The sequence below is a fragment of the Neurospora hispaniola genome (genome assembly GCF_033458365.1).
Source record: "Neurospora hispaniola strain FGSC 10403 chromosome Unknown B0T23scaffold_7, whole genome shotgun sequence".
NCBI classification, from domain to species: Eukaryota; Fungi; Ascomycota; class Sordariomycetes; order Sordariales; family Sordariaceae; genus Neurospora; species Neurospora hispaniola.
In genome coordinates, this window is record NW_026944412.1 from 2686492 (window position 1) to 2706602 (window position 20111).

At 52.4% G+C, this 20111-nt stretch overlaps 4 protein-coding genes across 4 annotated transcripts; 3 read left to right on the forward strand and 1 right to left on the reverse strand.

Annotated features, from left to right (window-relative positions):
* Positions 1–963: 963 nt before the first annotated feature.
* B0T23DRAFT_447183 (uncharacterized protein) lies at positions 964–4957 on the reverse strand (the record flags this gene model as incomplete). Its single annotated transcript, XM_062840994.1, has 3 exons — positions 964–2205; positions 3211–4676; positions 4870–4957. The coding sequence occupies 3 exons, from the start codon at positions 4955–4957 to the stop codon at positions 1390–1392; spliced, it is 2370 nt and encodes a 789-aa protein (XP_062690220.1). The 3' UTR covers positions 964–1389.
* B0T23DRAFT_221979 (uncharacterized protein) lies at positions 4857–5777 on the forward strand. The gene has a single exon (XM_062833748.1). It carries the CDS (start codon positions 5352–5354, stop codon positions 5694–5696), a length of 345 nt encoding a protein of 114 aa, XP_062690221.1. The 5' UTR covers positions 4857–5351; the 3' UTR covers positions 5697–5777.
* Positions 5778–14414: 8637 nt separating this feature from the next.
* B0T23DRAFT_431712 (putative peptidylprolyl isomerase) lies at positions 14415–15239 on the forward strand (the record flags this gene model as incomplete). The annotated part of the gene is made up of 6 exons (XM_062840339.1): positions 14415–14539; positions 14625–14689; positions 14767–14827; positions 14896–14916; positions 15070–15111; positions 15212–15239. The coding sequence occupies 6 exons, from the start codon at positions 14415–14417 to the stop codon at positions 15237–15239; spliced, it is 342 nt and encodes a 113-aa protein (XP_062690222.1).
* Positions 15240–16075: 836 nt separating this feature from the next.
* Positions 16076–20033, forward strand: B0T23DRAFT_364618 (putative ubiquitin-protein ligase). Its single transcript, XM_062836344.1, has 4 exons — positions 16076–16428; positions 16537–16916; positions 16982–18968; positions 19023–20033. Exons 1-4 carry the CDS (start codon positions 16423–16425, stop codon positions 19755–19757), a joined length of 3108 nt encoding a protein of 1035 aa, XP_062690223.1. The 5' UTR covers positions 16076–16422; the 3' UTR covers positions 19758–20033.
* The last annotated feature ends 78 nt before the right edge of the window (positions 20034–20111 follow it).

Genomic DNA, 20111 nt, shown 5'->3' on the forward strand with positions numbered 1-20111 from the left:
CGCTGGATGCACTGCAATGCCCGTGTGCTGCCCGCGTAATGCTGGGGCGTCTGTGAGGACCGCGGCCAGGTATCTAGGAACCAACTTGAGATGGATCTCCAAGAAACAATCCGTCCGCAGTTGCCGCCAGTTTAACACGCTACAGTTCCCGTAGGTTTGTTTCGTCTGATCTTCACGAATGTTTGTGCAATCCCATGGCAAGAGGAGCGAGATGAACACCGCCGCCGGCGAGTACATAATGACCTGTTTAGTGGTCCCCACCCCGCGCCAGCTGTCCATCTATTGGCAGCCAATGGCGAACACCAAGATCGGCGGGAATGCACCCCTCCCCCTACTGTGATGCTGGACGTTAAATGGCTGGGATGCCCCAGCTTCCCGTGAAATTTCAGGGCGATCTCAGATTATCCCCCACAGAGAAATTGGGCTCAGCTGAGGACATCGTGCGTGCAATGTCGATATATGTGATACCGAGAAATAAGATAGAAAGGTCTCGATCTTTGTGGATTTGCTTGGTATGCGCTGAAATATTAAAGATGCAAATTGCGTCTAAATGAGATATGTAGATAGGTAACCAGAAACCATCGCATATCACCTTGTCAAACTGTCCCCAGGGGCCATGCATGACCTCTTCGACTCAATCTCCTCAATTCCACAAATATTACCCAACTTTTGCTGTCAAATGGAATTATTTTTGGTCTTTCGCTCCCCCCTTTGCTGCTTCTCCACCTCTCCACCTTTGTGAGCACAAAGAGCTGGCTGCTTGGCTGGGCTGGGTTTGGGCATCGAGCGGAAGCATTCCTCTGTCGCAGTTGTCGGTCGTCCTTCCTGATCAAAACTTCTCTCTACCTCTTGGACTGACTGCCGTCATGCCGCCCACTCATCTCGAATCAAGGAGCCGACTTTCCTCGAACCATGTACTATAGGATGGAAAAATGATAATTAAACGTTAGAAAGAACCCGCGTTACCATAATCGCCGCCAAGCAAAAAGTGCAGCTGCGATCATTTATTGTGGTACCAGGCTTTTGAATTTCAGACGGCATGGCCATACAAAACCAAGTCCGCCGATAGAAGGTATGAAAAAGATGCTTGACATGTAAAATGGGGAAAAAGCACACAAAATGTTTGCCATCGAAAGGCAGCCCCGAAGAAATCGTCTATACGTGTTGAGTTCTTCTCCACCTCTTTTATTTTTTAAAAAAAAACTTATTTCCCGCCTCCATCTTCCCAAGACGTTGACATCGCAAAAAGCCTCAAATGTCGCAGTCTTTGTCGCATCAAACAAAATAACAACATTCTCCCCATGGGCATCGAAGCGTAAATGGTCGGTGTCAGTCGTCGAGATAGGAAAAGTAATCACAAGAACTATGTCGCCGTCACACATTCGTCATTTAGTTCCACCCGAGGGAATTTTCCGCGGCAACGGGGGCCGAGATGTAGGCGGTCCGAGAGGAGAGACCCATCCCGCTCCTTCCGCTGCCATGGCTGTCCCGTCCACCAGGCGCACCGGCGCCGGCCGCCGCCGCGCCGCCAGCCACTCCTCCATAGCCGGTAAAGTCCCTACTAAGGAGTGCCCCGCCCATGAGAGCCGGGCTGCCCCCGCCCATCTGCTGCATGTCCGACGGGCTTCCGCCGAGGGAGCTCGCCCGTCTGTGCGCCTGCTTCTTCCTCTTGTACCTCCTGGCAACCACGAACATGGCCGCGCCATACGCAGCAGCAACGGCAACAGCACCACCTACAATTCCCGCCGTGGTTCCCCGCTGCTGAGAAGTCTGGTTGCCGTTGTTGTTGTTTGTAAATGGGTCCGCATTGCCGTTGTTACCGGCGTTGGACGGGTTACTTCCACTGTCGCCACCTGAGCCATCGCCAATGAGGGTCGAGCCAAGGATAATGTCGATGGCAGGATTGATCTGCATTGTCAAGTTGTAAACCAGCGGGGTAGGGTTGTTATAGAGCGGAGAACTGGCGATTTTAACATCCAGTCGAAGGCTCTCAACATACGCCTGCGGGTATGATACAACAGCAAGAGTGGTCCAGTAGCCCAGAGTGTTCACCGTGTTCATGGGCATCAGTTTCGTGACTCTTACTCTGTGGGACTCAATGGACGAAGCAAACGCCAGCGCCTCAGGGAGAAGGCGGAAGATCTGCGCCGCAGCGTTGTTGTTCTTGGCCACAAATGGGTAATTGAATCCATAGTTGAAACCGATCTGGATAAAAACGTTGTCTTCCGGCTTGGGAGCAGTCGAGTCATCAGGGGCAATCGCCTTGGGGAGGTCAGTGGGAAGGGCAGTCGCTGTAGTTTGTTGCACGAAGGACACGGTGTGGGTCTGCGCAGGAGGAGGCTGGTCCACCAGAATCGTGGTTGGGCTATTGTAGCCAGGCGGCATGTTAGACACGGTGGCTGTAGGAGTATATTGCGTAACCGGTGGATAGTTGATCGTCGTGGTCGGCGCAGGCGGGGGAATCAGAACCTGAGTGGTGGTAACAGGTTCCAAGGAGGAAACAGGTACCGAACTCTCAGCTGAAGCGCTCGTTACGATGACTGGAATGATGGTTGAAGAATTGGCCGCTACTGTGGTGCTGTTAATCAAAGTGACAGGGGGCAGAACGACCGTTGTGTCAGACATGGATGTGACAGGGATCGAAGAGTTTCCAGGAATAATAGGCACCGAGGACCCCGGGATTCCGGTTGTTGTTGGGCCCGATTCAACGGCTTTGGTTGAGGAAACAGTTGAGTTTCCAATCGGGATAGAGACGATACCCGAAGACATCATAGGAGGCTTAGGCTGGCTGGTGGTCAGCGAGGCGGAAGGCGTGATAACGCCCGATCCAGAGCCGCTAGCATAAGGTTCGGTCGCCGAGGGAATCGTGACACTATCCGACGTAGTAACGGGAGCCGTGGGTTCGGTTGCTGTTCCATTGCCCGTAGGAATAAGTATGCTGCCTACCAAGGATGCGACATTGCTAGCCAAAGATTCAATTAGGTTGGTTGACGCACTGGAGGTTTCATTGACGACGCCTGTAGGGGCTAGGAGAATTCCGGAGCTGCTCGAGCTGGTGATCAGAGGATCCTCTGTCGCGATGATCTCGGAGGCCGTGGCAGTTCCGATGGTAGAGTTGGTCGCACGGCCAGTCCCAGAAACGAGCGCAGGCGCGGTAGAGTTTGCTACATCGGCCGCAGAAGTCGAGCTCGTCCGGATCGAAGGAAGGACGATGATAGGCGGGAGCCAACCCGTGGAAGCGCTCCCATCGGTGGCTGTCTCGGTGCTTGCTGTCTCGGCGGTGGTAGCATTGGCCGTGGAAGTAGGCTCAACGGTGGTGGTGGGAGGAGTAAGGACCTGCAAAGGGCTAGACGAGTCGGGACTAGTCGTGTTAGAAATGACTCCTGACGAGACGGTGGGTAAAGCGCTGGACGAAGTCAAGGAGCCAGATGCATCAGTCGACGCGGCCGACGAGCTAGCAACATCGGTAGCAGAAGCCGAGGAGCGGGCGACATCGGTAGCAGAGATGGCCGCGCTGGTGGTGTTGGCAACAGAGCCAAGCGCAGTAGTGCTATCGGTAGCAGAAGCCGAAGAGCTAGCGACATCGGTAGGAGAGATGGCCGCGCTGGTGGTGTTGGCAACAGAGCCAAGCGCAGTAGTGCTATCAGTAGCAGAAGCCGAAGAGCTAGCACTACCGAAACCAGGGTTCAAGAAGCTAAGAATATCTATAACAGAGCTGGACGAGCTAGCAGAGATGGCCGAGCTGGTGGTGTTAGCAATAGAGCCAGGCGAGGTGACGCTGCCAGTAACAGAAGCCGAAGAGCTGGCGCTATCGCTGGTAGGGCTGGATGAGCTAGCGGTCTCTGTGACAGAGCTGGACGAGCTAACAGCGTCGGTGGTCGAGGCAAAAGAGCTGGTAACATTGGCGCCGGAGCTGGGCAAGATGGTGTTATCGCTAACCGAAGTCGAAGCCGAAGCCGAAGCCGAAGAGTCGACCCTGTCGGTGGCAGTAACAGGTGAGCTAGTACTACTGTCCGTGGTAGAGCCAAGACTGGTTCCCGGAGTAGATTCAGGTGACGTAGTAGCGCCAGAAGAGGTGCCCTCGGTAGTCGAGTCAGATAAGCTGCTCTCGGTAGTAGAGCCAGAGCTGATTCCCGTAGGAAACCCAAGTAGGTCGGTTGAGCTGTTGTCAGTAGCAGAGCTGGAGAGACCAGTGGTACCCTGGCTAGTTGAGTCAGAGGAGCCCGCAGTGCTATCGGTGGAACTAACAAAGTCGGTGTCGACAGCGGGGGCAGAGGGAGCGGCTGTGCCAGCGGTCGACAAGTCGACTGTTGTGGGCTGGGAAGGTGAAACGTAAACGGTGCTCGCAATCACCACCGTCGTGACCCGAGACGTGTCTGACTCGGATTCGGACTGCGGTTCGCTCGAGGCGAGGAAGCGCGAAGAAGTCGACTTGACAAAGGGAATGTCCGACAAGCTTTCGCTCTGGTCGTTGCTGGTCGTCTCCCTCTTGGTCGTCTGCGATAAGGCGTCGGACGACGTATCGATGGTGGTAATAGGGGCATCGTTGGATGTTATCGTGGCGTTGGCATACTGGCGTTTGACATGTTTAGGGAAGTAGTACTTGGGCTTGGTGGGCCCCACATGCTCGCCGGCCACATACGAGGCCGCTAATAGGGCGGCCGCAACAACGGATACTGTCCGCATCGTTCTTGTCCTAGTCGATGTTGATCATGCACTGCCCTGGTGATGCTGAGGTGATGTTGGTATAAGAGAGTGGAAGGCGTCAACTGGCACTCGGGGCGTGTAGTGTGTGAATCTACGCCGAAGGGTCGTCAGCGCCGCAACAGCGACAGCAAGGGTCGACAGCAACGGCAAGAAGGGACTCACTTGTCAGGAGATAGTCGTAACGAGTGAACTTGACAAATAAGCCAAATGAGGGTAATCTGAAGACGAAAGCAACAGTCAGTGAATCCATGTATCTATAATTTGGGCCCAAGCGTATTGGTGATCCCCGCGATCAGCTGTGGAACGGTGAGTTGTTGGCCTGGTCCAAGGCAAGGGAATCGCAGGAGCGCTGATCGTTGCGTCTAGCCCTTCGACATCACTGCCCTCACTCTCCAGCGATGTCCCCGTCGACGTCCCCGGCCCCGGCCAAGTCCCTATGTCCAAGTCGCTTTCTTTTCATCCTGCCTCTCGCACCGGCTCCAATACGCTCCCCATAGCCGCATTTTCCCCTGCCGAGTGTCTTCGCCAAGGGACCAGGCACCAACCAGCCCATCTTCTCCGAACCAAATCCACACTCACATTCAAGGCAAATTAGGGGAAATCTCGATTATCGGTCCCCTGTTGATTTGTTGTTGGTTTTCAAAATGAGTGGCTCGACGAGGAAACTCGTCTATGGGTTGCAGGTACAAGGAGTCCGTCAGAGGCGGCGTCGAGATCGGAGTCGGATTCGTGTGCACGAGTTCATGACAAGACGGGCATCGGAAAACGGAAGAGAAGGAGGGACCAAGGCAAGGCGCGTCAACCTATCGGGTGTCTTGTTGGTCCGAGTTGCTGGTCGCTGGTCGCGGGAGCACAAATCAACTGGCGGCGGCGGCGAGGTTGAACGGCAGACGAGTCGTGGGGAGGATTTGCAAAGGACGACGTCGCCGAAGGGGAGTGCCGGAAAACCAAGTTGCGAATTTGGTCGACGGAGCAGAAGAAAAGGATGAAAGGAGTGGAGGAAGAGAAAGGGTAAGTAGGTGAGAGTGAGAGGAAGAGTGAGTAAGGCGGACAAGGTTGAGCGCGAGGGTGAGGGGAGAAGTGAACGAATGTGTGAAAGGCGCCCAAAGAGGGTCAAAGGGTTCGTCTCAACACCATACAACTGAATGGAACTAGGGAGTGGACGGAAAAAAGAGAAGGGAACGGGGAGATTGGAAGAATGAAACGAGTGGCAGGACAGCAGCAGCAGCAGCAGGACCTGACGGACTGACTGTTGGTGTGTGTGCTGAGCAGACGGTAAAGACGTAAAGACGGTGGTCGCTTCTGCCAGGGTGACAGTGAAGCCTGAATGGAATTGGAAGGAGAGAGGAGCACTCAAGGACTGGAACCGGCTGAAGAGAGAACGGACTGGACTGCGTGAGAGACACGGGAGCGTTGGCCCGCTGGCTGGGGGGGGGAGGCGAAGCGAAGCGCTGCTGCTGCGTTGCAAGGGTGCCTAGGTTTCTCTTGGCTGCGTGTGCGATCCCAGGAACGATATTACCTCGAGCCGGGGTGGGAAATGGGGAAGGGGGACAAATGCGACAAAAAGAGGGGACCGTTCAACCACACAAGTCACCAAGTGAACATCCAAGAGGATCTGGGGTCCGACAGGTCCGCTAGCCAACCGGGTACCCGCCGGCCCTAGCAGGCGCGGGAGGAGACTTCCCCCCTAACATGAAACGGAGCGCGTTGTTGGTCGGCGATGGTTCCTTGATCGCATGCTCCGCTCCGTCAATTCCATGACTACCCTACAGTACCTCAACTGATGAGCACCTCAGTGAAACCCTTGCTGACGACTCCCGCGCCGTCCAGCGGCTTCAGACACACCCACCACGAACCAGGTGGGCTTCCAATAATATCCTGGTGGCTTGCGATAGTGCGCGCTATTTCTTCCCGACGAAAAAAGAAAGGCCGTCTAGGCTCTGGGCTCCGAAATGAACAAGTCAAGTAGGTTTGATTTATGTTTCTCAGTGAGGGCGGAAGAAGAAACGTCAAGGCGTCCGTCTAGATCGGCACTCCGATCTTGATTCTGCATTGACCATGCGCTATATGCCCGTTCCTCATCGACGCGGTAGTCACGCATGCCAATGTTCTCACCCGAAAAGTGCACAGAAAAGGGGTGAAGCAATTGAACCGAAAGCTCTTCGCGTCCGGGCGGTCGTTCGCGTTGGATGAGGGTAACATCGGGATATGTGATGGACCAAACCCTGGACAGATTTTGCTCATCTTCAGTTCCATTTGAACATTCTCCCTCCCGCGCTTCCCCTCTTTCATCTGTGCCCGCCGTGGAGAGATGGAACTGAAGTGGAACGGAAGCAGTGGGTGCAGACTGGGGCGGGCCCACGGCTCTACATATCCTTCCCTTCCTTCCATGCATGCATCGCGCGCGCAAGTTCGCAACTGCACACAAGAACGGGCATGTAAAAAGCAACAAGCGATACCAACCCAAGTACCAACTCCGTCGGTGCTAGGTAAGGATGGACGGCTTGGCACCATGGCATGATCATGTTCTCTGTACCACTCACTCGGTCGCACAAGTGGCTTGTTTTGGGTGAGTGAATGCGAAGCTGAGATGTGCAACAACGTATCCGATACTTTCCCTTCGCTGGTTAAAGTTTGCCAAAAGGCGTTCGATGTTGGTGGAGTCTATCGATACTAGCCGGTCTTGTCTGGTTGGCTGCTGCCCAGCGTGTATCAATTGAATTTCGAATTGATTTTGATGCCGCTAGTCGCTGCTGCTCAGTCTACACTATGCTACGGTCCCTTGCCGCTTGGTGGACTGAGTGGATCCAATCCTCGCTGTTCCTGACGAAAGACGATCGATGATTGGCTTGTGTAACCTTCTCCCCACCTCTGCAAGGGGAAGCAACAAGGGGAGCCATCCTTCTAGGGAAGGCACCGAGCGCGCCGCGCACGCACATTCACTCCTCACCATCACTCGTTCACCATTTCTCTCCCGCTCTTGTTTTTCCTTTCCTTGTCCATGTCCAGGCCTCATCATCACTTCCCTTGCCGTCGTCACCCTCCCCATCCCCAAAACTTCGCTTCCATCTTTTCCCCCTCCTCCCGTCCACACCTTTCGGGTCTCCTCCACGCGTGTTTGCGCCATTCCGGCCTTCTGGGACTGGCCCTACCTACCACCAACGGGACACCACGCTCAGGAATCAGTTGAACCGACTGAGCCAGCATGGTACATTCGTTTCGCCATTTCGCAGTACCTCAGCTACCTCTACCTACCTAGAGGCACCCCTGCCTACAAATGCCGGCCGTGTGCCATGGCGGGTCGGATTGTGGGCTTTTCCGCCAGCGTGGAGGGTTGGTTATCTTGACATGGCCACCAACACCACGTCAATCTCCATCGCATGGCCAAAGAATTAGCACTGCCTCATTTCAATGGAACATTGAGCCTACCCTCCGCACATGGTTCAGCAACGACAGAGCCTCAAGCCCTGCAATCCGTGCCTATCAAGAGAACCCATTATCTAAAAGCAGCATGCGGCATGGCGTGCTCGCCATACCTCAAACCCGAATATTGACCTCATAATCTTGCCAAAGGAAAGACCGCCAGCGTGAAACGAGACAAAGACTTCAGCCAAACCACGAGTGTTTCTTCAAGAGACCCAGGATTCGCAAGGGAAACGAAACGGCGGCGCCAAAAACGGTCCCACCCCCCATCTCTTCCTCGGTTTTTCTATATTCAGCCTACGTTGTACTCTGTGCCTTGTACGCTCAGCCTGCCATTCGAGAGGACAGGATTCCCCCCCGTCCAAAATGCTCAAGCCTCTCCTACCCTCGCAGCTTGTCAAACCCGTCCCTTGTTCTTTATGCGACCGCGACTAGCGGGAAACCACGAGCAAAAGGCGCTGCTGATCTTCAACTGTTCTGGCCGCGTTTGACACACCATGATACCCCTTCTCCCCTTTTGGCGATAACTTCGGAGCAGTTTGCTGTCTAAGAACTACTACCATCTCGTATCCTTCACCATTTTTCTTTCCTGTTGCATGTTGCAGCCAGCACGATGTTATGTGCCATTTGCCCCCTGGATCGCCAAAGATTCGTCCGTGTTCACACAGATTAATTACACTATTTGGCAACGTGCAACCTGCTCCCATGATATAGGCATAATATGGCCTGAACCCCATCTTACTCGATCACCCGAACATGGTCGTGGTCCGGCGAATGTGTGGGAGCGCTGCCGCGCCACCCCTTGGATTGTTTCCGCGATTTTTCCTGCTTCATCACCGATTTTTGTGCCGCCTTGTTTGCAAAAAGGAAAACACGCTCAACGAGTCCAATAAGGCTCTTCTCCAGTTATCGTTACCTCATCCCAACAAGCTCCCCGCTCGAGATACTCACACCATTTAAAGTTGGTAGGATCATCACCCCGGAGTGCCATACTCAGCATTTCAAGCATTAGCCACGAGGTGGTTAGTGAGAACACCAGAGGCTTCTGCGTTCATGTGTATGGGTCACCCATCCAGGCTCACCGGCGAGTGTCTCTACTCCTATAGCTACTTACCGATTACCTATAAGAACGGATCATCGGTTGGTTCTCCTTGCCAGTTGCGGGAAAACGACACGTGATGCGCGGCCAAGAGTTTTACAGTGGCCAATGTAATTTCCTTATGATATAGTTTATATCTCCAACTGGCCATACCCGAAAATCAAGGTGTTTCGGGAATTCGGGATAATTCCCACGCGAACGAATAGCCCCCAAGTGTCGAATCACCAACGGCAAGCCCATGTTGGGATGATTGATTCACCCGTACACTTTCAAACTTCCCGCACGGCCAGTGATGCAGCGCAGTCACATCTTTATCGTTTTGTTCTGTTTGTCAGCCATGGGTGTTGAGCAAGCAAGACAGAGGAAAAATTCATTGCAGCAGACGTTGAGGTCTGGACGGTGCAAATCCAGAGAAAAGCCATCGCAGGCCGAAAGGGAGATTTGGGCCAGCTGCTATACAGCATCATTTCCACTTCCTTTCTTCCTACTTTGCTCCACAAAAATATCTTCTCCTGTTTATGACGCCGGGCTTGTTTCGGGGGGAGCATGACGATTGGGCTATCTTTACGAGCACGTTTGGATACAATAGATATCGTGCAGTCAGCCCCTATCCCGATTCACGAGTGTGACGATCTACACAAAAACCACAACAACGCCTCATCGCCTGGCTGTATCAATCCCTACTTTCGAGGTCCGAGAAGGTGTGAGACGAGGGGAACTATCATAAACAGATTCATTTGGCATCGTCTATGGATGCTACAGTTGAGGCGAGGATGTCATCCATTTCGAAAATAAGAGAAAAACAAGACAAAGTACCCATAACCAGCCTTGTGGTGCTATCGTCAGGAACAATCAACATCGATCGGCATGGACTCGAAATATAAAAACATCAGAGTATCACCATGCGGATTTTGCCGTCTGTTTCAGCTGTTCCGTCTTACCGGATACTACTCAATGGCCTTGCGCTTATGCCAACAGACGGCCAATCACGTAGATGTCCTCATAATTTACCTTTTCACACTGGAAACCAGGCTGCGTAAACGGCCCACGGACTTTCACTAGTTTAACTTGCAGTTGGAAGCCTGGGACTAATTGCAGGTATGATACGATGTGGCCTACCGCATCCCACGCACGAAGCATCCCGATTCCGGTAGCTCTACAGGTGGTAATCCTCAAGTCTCAATTTTCGGCTACTGCAGTCAAAGCTCTCTAGTTCCACCAACGATACAAGCGGCCAAGCATTTAAATGCAGGCAAGAGCGAAGAGATAGACCGGAAGCGCGTTGTCAGGGTCGCCAAAACCATGATGCAGATTCCCGGATGGCTGTCTTGTTGATGAGCTCAAGCACAGTTGCTAAGTTCGTCAAATCTTTTCTAGTCGCTGTTCACCACGCCCCCTACCAGACTACCTCCTTATCTGGCCCAGGAACAGCAGCAGTTGCCGCGATTCTCACAAGACATGCAGTTCGTGGTTGCGCAGATCGAGACACGGTGCCTGCCATCGCCCGAACTGCAACACCGACAACACATATTGAGTTCAGTTACCCTGTACCGGCGATAGATCAAGAGTGGCGGTATCTGAAATCAGGTTTTGCAAGGCGTCAGATCCTCACTCTGTTGCGCAACCCCAGGTTTTCGCGGTCAACAACTACTGGGTGAAGTCACTACCCGATGGATAAATCACGGCAGCCAGCCAGTCTAGGTTCTGAACTGATCGTCGACTCGTGCCAGCGTCTTGGTACAAAATAGACGCTGCTGGACGGAAGGCTGCCGTACCAGGGCGGGCTTGGTGTTATTCCTGATAAATGATCGTGTCTTTGAATCTCAACAAAAAAAAATTCAGATGTAAAATGGTAGGCAAGGCAGCCGCCGACACACTGCAAAGTTCATAGTTGCCGGTTCGGGTGGCACAAGAGGATAGAAGTGAAGCGAACCATGAGATTACAATATGGCCCATTTGTCACATCGGAACCTCAACTGTTATCAAGCTACAAGTTCTTTATCCACCCTATTCAGTTCAGCATGCCAGTTGCCGGGACCTCGTTATATTTACCATTGCACACTACAATTAAACGCCAGCCTCCTTATAAGATTGCGGTGGTAGCGATGGAGGAGATGGGAGGTCCCAGCAAATGAACTCGTAGAGCCTGTGCGTACTGGACAGATGCCGGGTCGATCTGAAGCAACTTCACAACAGCAAAGACTGGCGTGATGTTGCTCCACGGCGCAATTCAGTCAATCAATTCATTGCACAACGTCCATCTAATGATCGGCTACCACTTCCCTCTTGCTCGGCTCACATCTTACAAGGTACCGTGCATCTCGGCCGTCTTCACACCACATTGAGTTGGGCGCTGTGTGGCAAAAAGAAAGCATCACCAGCAACTGGGCAAATGAATGCCTGACTACTCGCCCCTTACCAAACTTCCATCCACGATATGAGTGACCCCATGCCTCCAATCTCAGATCGGCTGCTCTTCTCAAATTGACAATGTGATGTATCATCTACCATGTGCTCGGGCCAAACACCAGGGGAGCATAACGTGGCACAGGGTTGCTGCTATGTCTCAAGCAGAGCAAATTTGGGCGCACCTTGCTTTTCCATGGTACCGTTCAAAGCATCAGCCGCCCTTTGACGGATTAAGCCAGTATGGGATATGGTCTTGAGACCATTCTCTGCACGTTCCTCATTTTAGACAGCTGCAATCCGTTGTGGATCAGCGGCCCTGCAGCCACAAACACGGACAACGGCTTGCAAAGGACAATTCCTCTGTTGGCCTGTGTCAGAGCGTGAACTTGAGTACTAAACTCAGTCCAACAAGAATTGATTTGTCAAGGGAACAGCCCTAAAGAAAAAAAGAGACAGGCAGCAGAAAGGCTCGCGAAATAAACCACCATAATGAGCATCATCATGGAAGTGAGCCTCAAACCACTCACGAGAGAAACAACCAACGGATGATGTCCTGTCGCATCCCGTCCTAGATCTGACTTGCTTGCCTTGCATCATGATGCGGGAAAGCATAAAGGCAGGGGGGTTGAGGTAGTTATCCGAGATCGGGGCATCCAGTTCAGTCATCAACCAGCTGGAGGACCTGTGATGAGATATCCTATGTGATATTGGGGTCTTGTAAGTGACCAGATCAACGGAATCTGGTTTCAGCAGAGCCACAATCTTATACTAGCGAAGCCAGCTTCCCAGCGGAAGTTGCCACAAGAAATCCGCTTATAGCTTGGTTAGGCAGTTTCACTAACTCATTCAATGCAGACTTGCTGATTGCCCTACCTCCAAACTTCTGGGGGTTAGCGGCAGAGCAAAGATCTGTTGGTATTCCTTCCCTCCTTTTTTTTTTTTTTTTTTTTTTTTTTTTTTTTTTTTTTTTTTTTTATTTTACAACCAGCCGTCCTCATTTCCAATCAACTAGCTTAGATCACATCACACATGGGTATTCATCTAGTAGATTAATATTTGTCTAGGTGGTGTGTTAAGGTAACAACCCGGGGTCGTTGGCCGTCTACTGTACCCTTCCAGGGCTCAATGGTACAGGCCAAAGACGGTATTACGCGACATGCGAGGCTCTAAGTCAAGAGTCAGGGCTACATCTACCTTACCGCCCACGCGGCAAGATACACACCACCCGGATCCGAATCTGGGTTGATGCGGATATGGAATCGTAGACCACATATGCCAGTTACCGACTTATATGCAGATGAGATCTTCGAGTCATAATAAATTTCGCGGGACGGTATTTGGCTCCCAATGAGCACTCTACCCGATCATCTAAGTGAAGGGCAAGGTAGCTCCTCCCCGATGCGCACTTCCACGACCAACCTCACTTGGAAATCACACTCCAGGCCGAGTCCCAAGAATACAAACAAGACTGGGCAAGTGCCACGAGCCTGAGGTTTTCAACTGTATCATCCATGTTGGTTTCTTCCACATTTCCTTCAAATATGGGAGGATCGTCATCTCTTTTTTGGGCACTTTCACCGGCCTTTTCTCCTTTCATTCTCATTCGTCCACGCACCCCAAACGGCAAGCCAGCAACAAGTCATCCCCAGACACCGTCCTGGACGCCATTCTTTCCCTGGAATATATTCGTCAGCTCTTGCTCGGTTGTTTTCTTAAATCTCTCCAATTGGGAGTCATTCCCTCGAAATTAGACTCTTTCCGGGCTAGCGAGAGGAAGAAGAAAAAAAAAAAAACGTGACGTCGTCCTGGCTCATCTCCACCACTCCTTAGACTCGGTGCTGCTTGCCATCACAGTCGATATCACAAGCTTCCAGGCATTGCTACCGTTGTGTTGGTTCCTCGCCTTACCTCACTAGGTGCCGGATCTGCCTCGCAGGGTTACTAAGTCACGCCGTTGGATTTGTCACCTGAGGTCCCTGGTCCCAATAGTTTGTCGACTTGAAAGGTTACCCTTGACTCGGCTACTTTAGGGAACGCTGTTTAGGCTCCAGAAGAGAACGGATCCGCCATTAGAAGACCCCACGCGATCGAGATCTGGTTCAGATGCCCAAGTCACGTCACATTAAGGAAGTCTCTCACGGTTCGGTTGGAAAAACATCAGGAAGTTCCGTGTGGTGTTTGGTTAACGGCCAAGCCCCCGATTTACCTCAGCGCTGACAAACCTGTTCACATCTGCTCATCGATCCCTCTCGGCTCGGAGACTCATCACACCACGCTAGCTTTCTTATTCGCACCCCTTTTCCAACACACGAAGCATCCCTTGTCCACTCTTGGCTAAGAAAATTGGTGTCAGTCACCCGGCCGTTCTTCAGCAACGTAGACTAGACTAGGGTCAAGGTCGGCCGAGAAGTCGATCATTAACTAGTAGTGAGCTAGTGAAAATTGGGGAAGACGATCGGAGATCGACAATATATATCGAACAGTAATACCGATATCTGGAGAACGGTTAGGTTGTGATCGGATATCGGAGACTTGTGATTAGGTTCGAGTAAGGTAAGTGGACGAGTCGGAAAGAAACAAACGCCAAAAGTCGGAGATCGGAGAAAGGGGATATCGGTTGAAGAGCTGGGTATATAAACTAGGGACCAGAACGGACGACATACGCCGAGAGATATCTCCTGTTCGGCCACTCACTTGTTTTCCGGGACACAGACAACAAGCAAGCCAGCAAGCAAGCAAGCAAGCAAGCAAACAAACAACCAGCAAGAACAACACAATGGGTGTCAACAAAATCACTCACGTTGCGGGTACCGGACCACAACCAGAAGCTGGCCAGACCGTGATTATCGAGTATACTGGTTGGCTGAAGGACTCGAGCCAGGCCGATGGAAAGGGAGCCCAGTATGTTCTTTTATCCCTTTGGAAAAATCTTGGCTTACCATACACGTCTCCGGTTGTTACTCAGTTTTGATAACACTATATCCAGATTCGACAGCTCGATCGGTCGTGGGGATTTTGTCACGCAAATCGGGGTTGGGAGACTCATCAGAGGTATATGCGCACCATCAGTCCACTTTTCCCATATATAGGAGACTTGATACTGACGTGCTGCTCTTTGACGGGCATAGGATGGGATGAGGCTGTGTTGGAAATGAAGGTTGGCGAGAAGGCCACTTTGGATATCTCTAGGTGAGTTAACCGTGAGTGAACGATGTGTCAGGGGAAGAAATTGATACTGACGAGACAATATGTGTTAGTGATTACGGATACGGAGAGCGGTTAGTAACCTACAGGCCTTTTTTTCTCTTTTTTTCTTCTGAAAATCCAAAACTCAGTCTATATGGTGTAACACTACCCGCAGACACAATAGTTCTGGCCGTGTTGATTTGGAGTTAATGTCCTTGTGCTGACTCGATGCTATTGCACACCAGGGGTTTTCACGGCCACATTCCTCCGAACGCGGATTTGATCTTGTGAGTTGTCCCCTGTATGCCACATATCTTGCTTGTTTCTTTAGTCAAGGTAGCGAAGGGCAAGATAGAGACAGCAAGGATACAAGCTAATATGTGATAGTGACGTATATCTCAAGGGTCTCCAGTAGCTAGGCGGTTCACTGATCTCGGGAAAAGGAGATGAGGTCCTTAGTTCAACGCCTCCAATGAGCCAAAGTAGGGATCGCTGGACAAGAACCCACTGGAGTTTGAAGTTCTTTTAGAAAGATATAACTTGTGTCGGTGATGGTCATGACGCAAACACAGATTGTTGGTGTTTACGTTGGGAGGAACCTTGATGGGTAAAGACGAGGAATTAATTGAATGACGGAGGTTAAGCGATACAGGGAAGGGTGAAGTACCTACGCAGCTATGTTAATATGGAGAAGTACCTACAAGCGCCTCATTGAATGTGATTGGCTCACTACGAAAAGAGAGCACGAGTTGCCTGCCGGATGGGCTGAGTGGCTGGTCCTTGCTTACTGTACAAAGTACGTTTTGCCGCCATCGGTACATGGGGCAAGTACCTTAGTGCATGACCGCCTCGTACTACTGCGGAATGTTAGTAATAGTTCGATCCTTCTATGGCTGTCCTCACAGTTCCTTCATGTGCGCGTGAACCACAATACATATTGGCTTCAGCATCAATGAGACTTCCGATCAGATAGGAGACTGGGCACAGCCAGTGTGAATCGAGGTTGGGTAGAGGTAGAGGTAGCTAGCATAGCCACTTGATGTACAAGTGATAGGTAGGTGCGAGGCCCCTTACGGTGAAGGCTACAGCACACTGCACTAACAGCAGTACAGCGACCTGCACGCTGCAGCGGTGCTTGGCCAACGACGGACAGTGCATCACATCACCATTCCCCGCAGTTCCCCTTGACCTGATGCTTGACAGCTGGTGGCGGGGCTGACCGAACCTCCCTCGACATCCCCGCCGCCCGACCTTCCAGATTACAGACAGCTTCCACTTCCACTTCCACTTGCACTTGCACTTGCACTTGCACCTTGACATAGTACGACATAGTAGCACTTGCGCTTGATCGTCTGTTTTCCCGAGCCATTCAACTACAACATCGGCGTTTTCTTTGGACCAACATCGCCAACTTGAAGTATTACAATACCCAACCACTGCGAATCAACAACTCTAGGTTCTCGTTCTTGTTTTTGCTCTGTTTGCGTCACGAGCTTTCCACCATCTATAATCTACCGGCCCGCCCGTAATCAACAGTCGCCAAGCTGGGGAAGCGCAAAGTATCCGAAGGGGACCTACCCATCTCCCTAAAGAGAACCATGACAGTGAGTTGAAACCCCGTTTGTCTGCATGAATCCTACTTGGGATGGCAGATGCTTGTTCCTGGTAGCTGGCGCTGGTCAGTCTGACACTTTCGTGATGCCATCTCCCAGGACACTCAGAAAAACGAGGTCGACCTTGTCACCAGGATGCAAGTCGACGAGTCAGTAGCCGGCACCACGGCCGAGATCGATGAGTCCCTCTACAGTCGCCAGCTCTATGTCTTGGGCCACGAGGCCATGAAGCGCATGAGCGCTTCCAACGTCCTCATCGTCGGCCTCAAGGGCCTCGGCGTCGAGATCGCCAAGAACGTCGCCCTTGCTGGCGTCAAGAGCCTCACCCTCCACGACCCCGAGCCCGCCGCCTGGGCCGACCTCTCCGCCCAGTTCTTCCTCCGCCCTGAGGATGTCGGCAAGCCTCGCGACCAGGTCACCGCTCCCCGCGTTGCTGAGCTCAATGCTTATACCCCCGTTCACATCCACCAGTCGCCAAGGTAGGTTATGAATCGGACGGGAGTGGGCTTCAAAGGTTCGGTAGCTAACCGTGGCCTCTGTACAGTCTCGCCGATAACCTGTCGCAGTTTGACAAGTACCAAGTCGTCGTCCTTACGAACCAGCACACCGATCTCCAGACTATTGTCGGCGAATACTGCCACTCCAAGGGCATCTACTTCATCGCTGTCAACACACACGGTCTCTTTGGCGGCATCTTCTGCGATTTCGGCGATAACTTTACTGTCATGGACACGAACGGCGAAAACCCCGTTAACGGTATCGTGGCTGGAATCGACGAGGAGGGTCTCGTTTCTGCGCTTGACGAGACCAGGCATGGGCTTGAGGATGGCGACTATGTGACGTTCTCGGAGGTCGAGGGTATGGAGGGACTCAACGGCTGCGAGCCCCGCAAGGTCACCGTCAAGGGCCCCTACACCTTCTCTATTGGCGACGTGTCCGGGCTTGGCCAGTACAAGAAGGGCGGTCTCTACCAGCAGGTCAAAATGCCCAAGACTATCGAGTTCAAGAGCATTACCAACGCGCTCAAGGATCCCGAGTTTGTCATCTCCGACTTCGCCAAGTTCGATCGCCCTCAGCAGCTCCATATTGGATTCCAGGCTCTCCACGCTTTTGCCAAGTCTCAGGGACGTCTACCAAGGCCGATGAACGACGAGGATGCGCTTGTGGTTATCGCCTCGGCCAAGGAGTTTGCCAAGCAGCAGGGTGTTGACGTCGAGTTCGACGACAAGCTTCTCAAGGAGCTCAGCTACCAGGCTACTGGTGACCTCAACCCCATGGCCGCTTTCTTCGGTGGTCTTACCGCCCAGGAAGTCCTTAAGGCTGTTTCGGGCAAGTTCCACCCCATCAAGCAGTTCATGTACTTCGATGCGCTCGAGGCTCTTCCCACCAACTCCAAGCGCACCGAGGAACTCTGTGCGCCCACTGGAAGCAGGTATGACGGCCAGATCGCGGTCTTTGGTAAGGAGTTTCAGGAGAAGATCTCGAACGTCAAGCAGTTCCTTGTCGGCGCTGGCGCCATTGGCTGTGAGATGCTCAAGAACTGGGCCATGATTGGTCTCGGCACTGGCCCTGAGGGCAAGATTACCGTTACCGATATGGACTCGATTGAGAAGTCCAACTTGAACAGACAGTTCTTGTTCCGCCCCAAGGACGTTGGTCAGATGAAGAGTGACTGCGCGGCCAAGGCTGTGCAAGCTATGAACCCTGACCTCGAAGGCCACATTGTTTCTCTCAAGGATCGCGTTAGCCCCGAGACCGAGGAGATCTTCAATGAGGAGTTCTGGCAGGGTTTGGATGGCGTCACTAACGCGCTGGACAACGTTGAGGCAAGAACGTATGTCGACAGGCGGTGCGTTTTCTTCCACAAGCCTCTCCTTGAGAGTGGTACCCTCGGCACCAAGGGCAACACGCAAGTGGTGCTTCCTAGGCTCACCGAGTCCTACTCTTCCTCCCAGGATCCTCCTGAGCAGTCGTTCCCCATGTGCACTCTCAGGAGTTTCCCCAACAAGATCGAGCACACCATTGCTTGGGCTCGTGAGCTGTTCGAGAGCTCATTTGTCAAGCCTGCGGAGACTGTCAACCTCTACTTGACCCAGCCAAACTATCTCGACACTACCCTGAAGCAGAGTGGCAACGAGAAGGCGACGCTGGAGATGTTGGCGGACTTCCTCAAGCACGAGCGCCCGCTCACCTTTGAGGATTGTGTCCAATGGGCTCGCATGCTTTTCGAGAAGCAGTACAACAACGCTATTCAGCAGCTCCTTTACAACTTCCCCAAGGACTCCGTGTCCTCGACCGGCACCCCCTTCTGGTCCGGACCCAAGCGCGCCCCTGACCCGCTCAAGTTCGACCCTGAAAACCCCACCCACTTTAGCTTCCTCGAGGCTGCTACCAACCTCCATGCCTTCAACTATAGTATCAATGCCAAGGGCAAGAGCAAGGCCGACTACCTCCAGGCTTTGGAGGGCATGATTGTGCCTGATTTCTCCCCTGACTCGAACGTCAAGATTCAGGCTGATGAGAAGGAACCTGTAAGCAGTTGCCACGACGAGTTGTGTGTTGAGGATGACGCTAACTGAAAGTAGGACCCGAACGCAGATAACACTGCCTTCGATGACGAGTCGGAGCTCGGCAACCTCAAGTCCCAGCTCCCTGAGCCCAAGTCCCTCGCTGGCTTCAAGCTCAATGTTGTGGAGTTTGAGAAGGACGATGACACCAACTACCACATCGACTTCATCACGGCCGCCAGCAACCTGCGCGCTGAGAACTACAAGATTGAGCCTGCCGACCGTCACAAGACCAAATTCATCGCCGGCAAGATCATTCCCGCCATCGCCACCACGACGGCCCTGGTCACCGGCCTTGTCGTCCTCGAGCTGTACAAGATCATCGACGGCAAGACCGACATTGAGCAGTACAAGAACGGCTTCATTAATCTGGCCCTCCCCTTCTTCGGTTTCTCCGAGCCCATCGCCAGCCCCAAGGTCGAGTACAATGGCCCCAACGGCAAGGTCACGCTCGACAAGATCTGGGACCGCTTCGAGGTCGGCGACATTACCCTGCAGGAGCTGATTGATGATTTCGAGAAGCGCGGTCTGTCCATCTCCATGCTGAGTTCCGGTGTCAGCTTGCTGTATGCCTCGTTCTTCCCGCCTGCCAAGCTCAAAGATCGCTATGCTCTCAAGCTCAGCGAGTTGGTGGAGACGATTAGCAAGAAGCCCATCCCGGCGCATCAGAAGGAGTTGATCTTCGAGGTGGTGACGGAGGATGCGGATGGTGAGGATGTGGAGGTTCCTTATATTAAGGCGCGGATCAGGTAGATGATTGGCCTAAAAGGATTGGTGTGGAAGACGGTGTAGATATCAGATGAGCTGTTTTTGGGTGAATGAATACAGTCAAAGTCAAGTCAATAGAACGTTACTTTTTACTTCTTGGTTTATGGTCCTTCTACATAAGGCGTACATGAATTCGAAGCAGAAGGAGTCCGGCTTAGTGCCGGTAAGGATGAGGTGATGACGATAGAAACGCTGAAGTAGAAGTGCCAGGAAAGTGATTAAATTATATTTCACAGAAGAGAGGACAATTACTTGTAAAAATTTTGTCTTACATTACCACGTGAGAAGTAATTCAAGGCCCGTTCAGATGCTAATTATTATCGACATATCTACTTGGCT

Coding starts and splice junctions, on each gene's coding strand:
- B0T23DRAFT_221979 (XM_062833748.1), top strand. CDS start 5,352: ATGAGTGGCTCGACGAGGAAACTCGTCTATGGGTTGCAGGTACAAGGA.
- B0T23DRAFT_364618 (XM_062836344.1), top strand. Junction 16,917..16,981: donor CACATCCACCAGTCGCCAAG/GTAGGTTATGAA, acceptor GCCTCTGTACAG/TCTCGCCGATAACCTGTCGC. Junction 18,969..19,022: donor AGGCTGATGAGAAGGAACCT/GTAAGCAGTTGC, acceptor AACTGAAAGTAG/GACCCGAACGCAGATAACAC.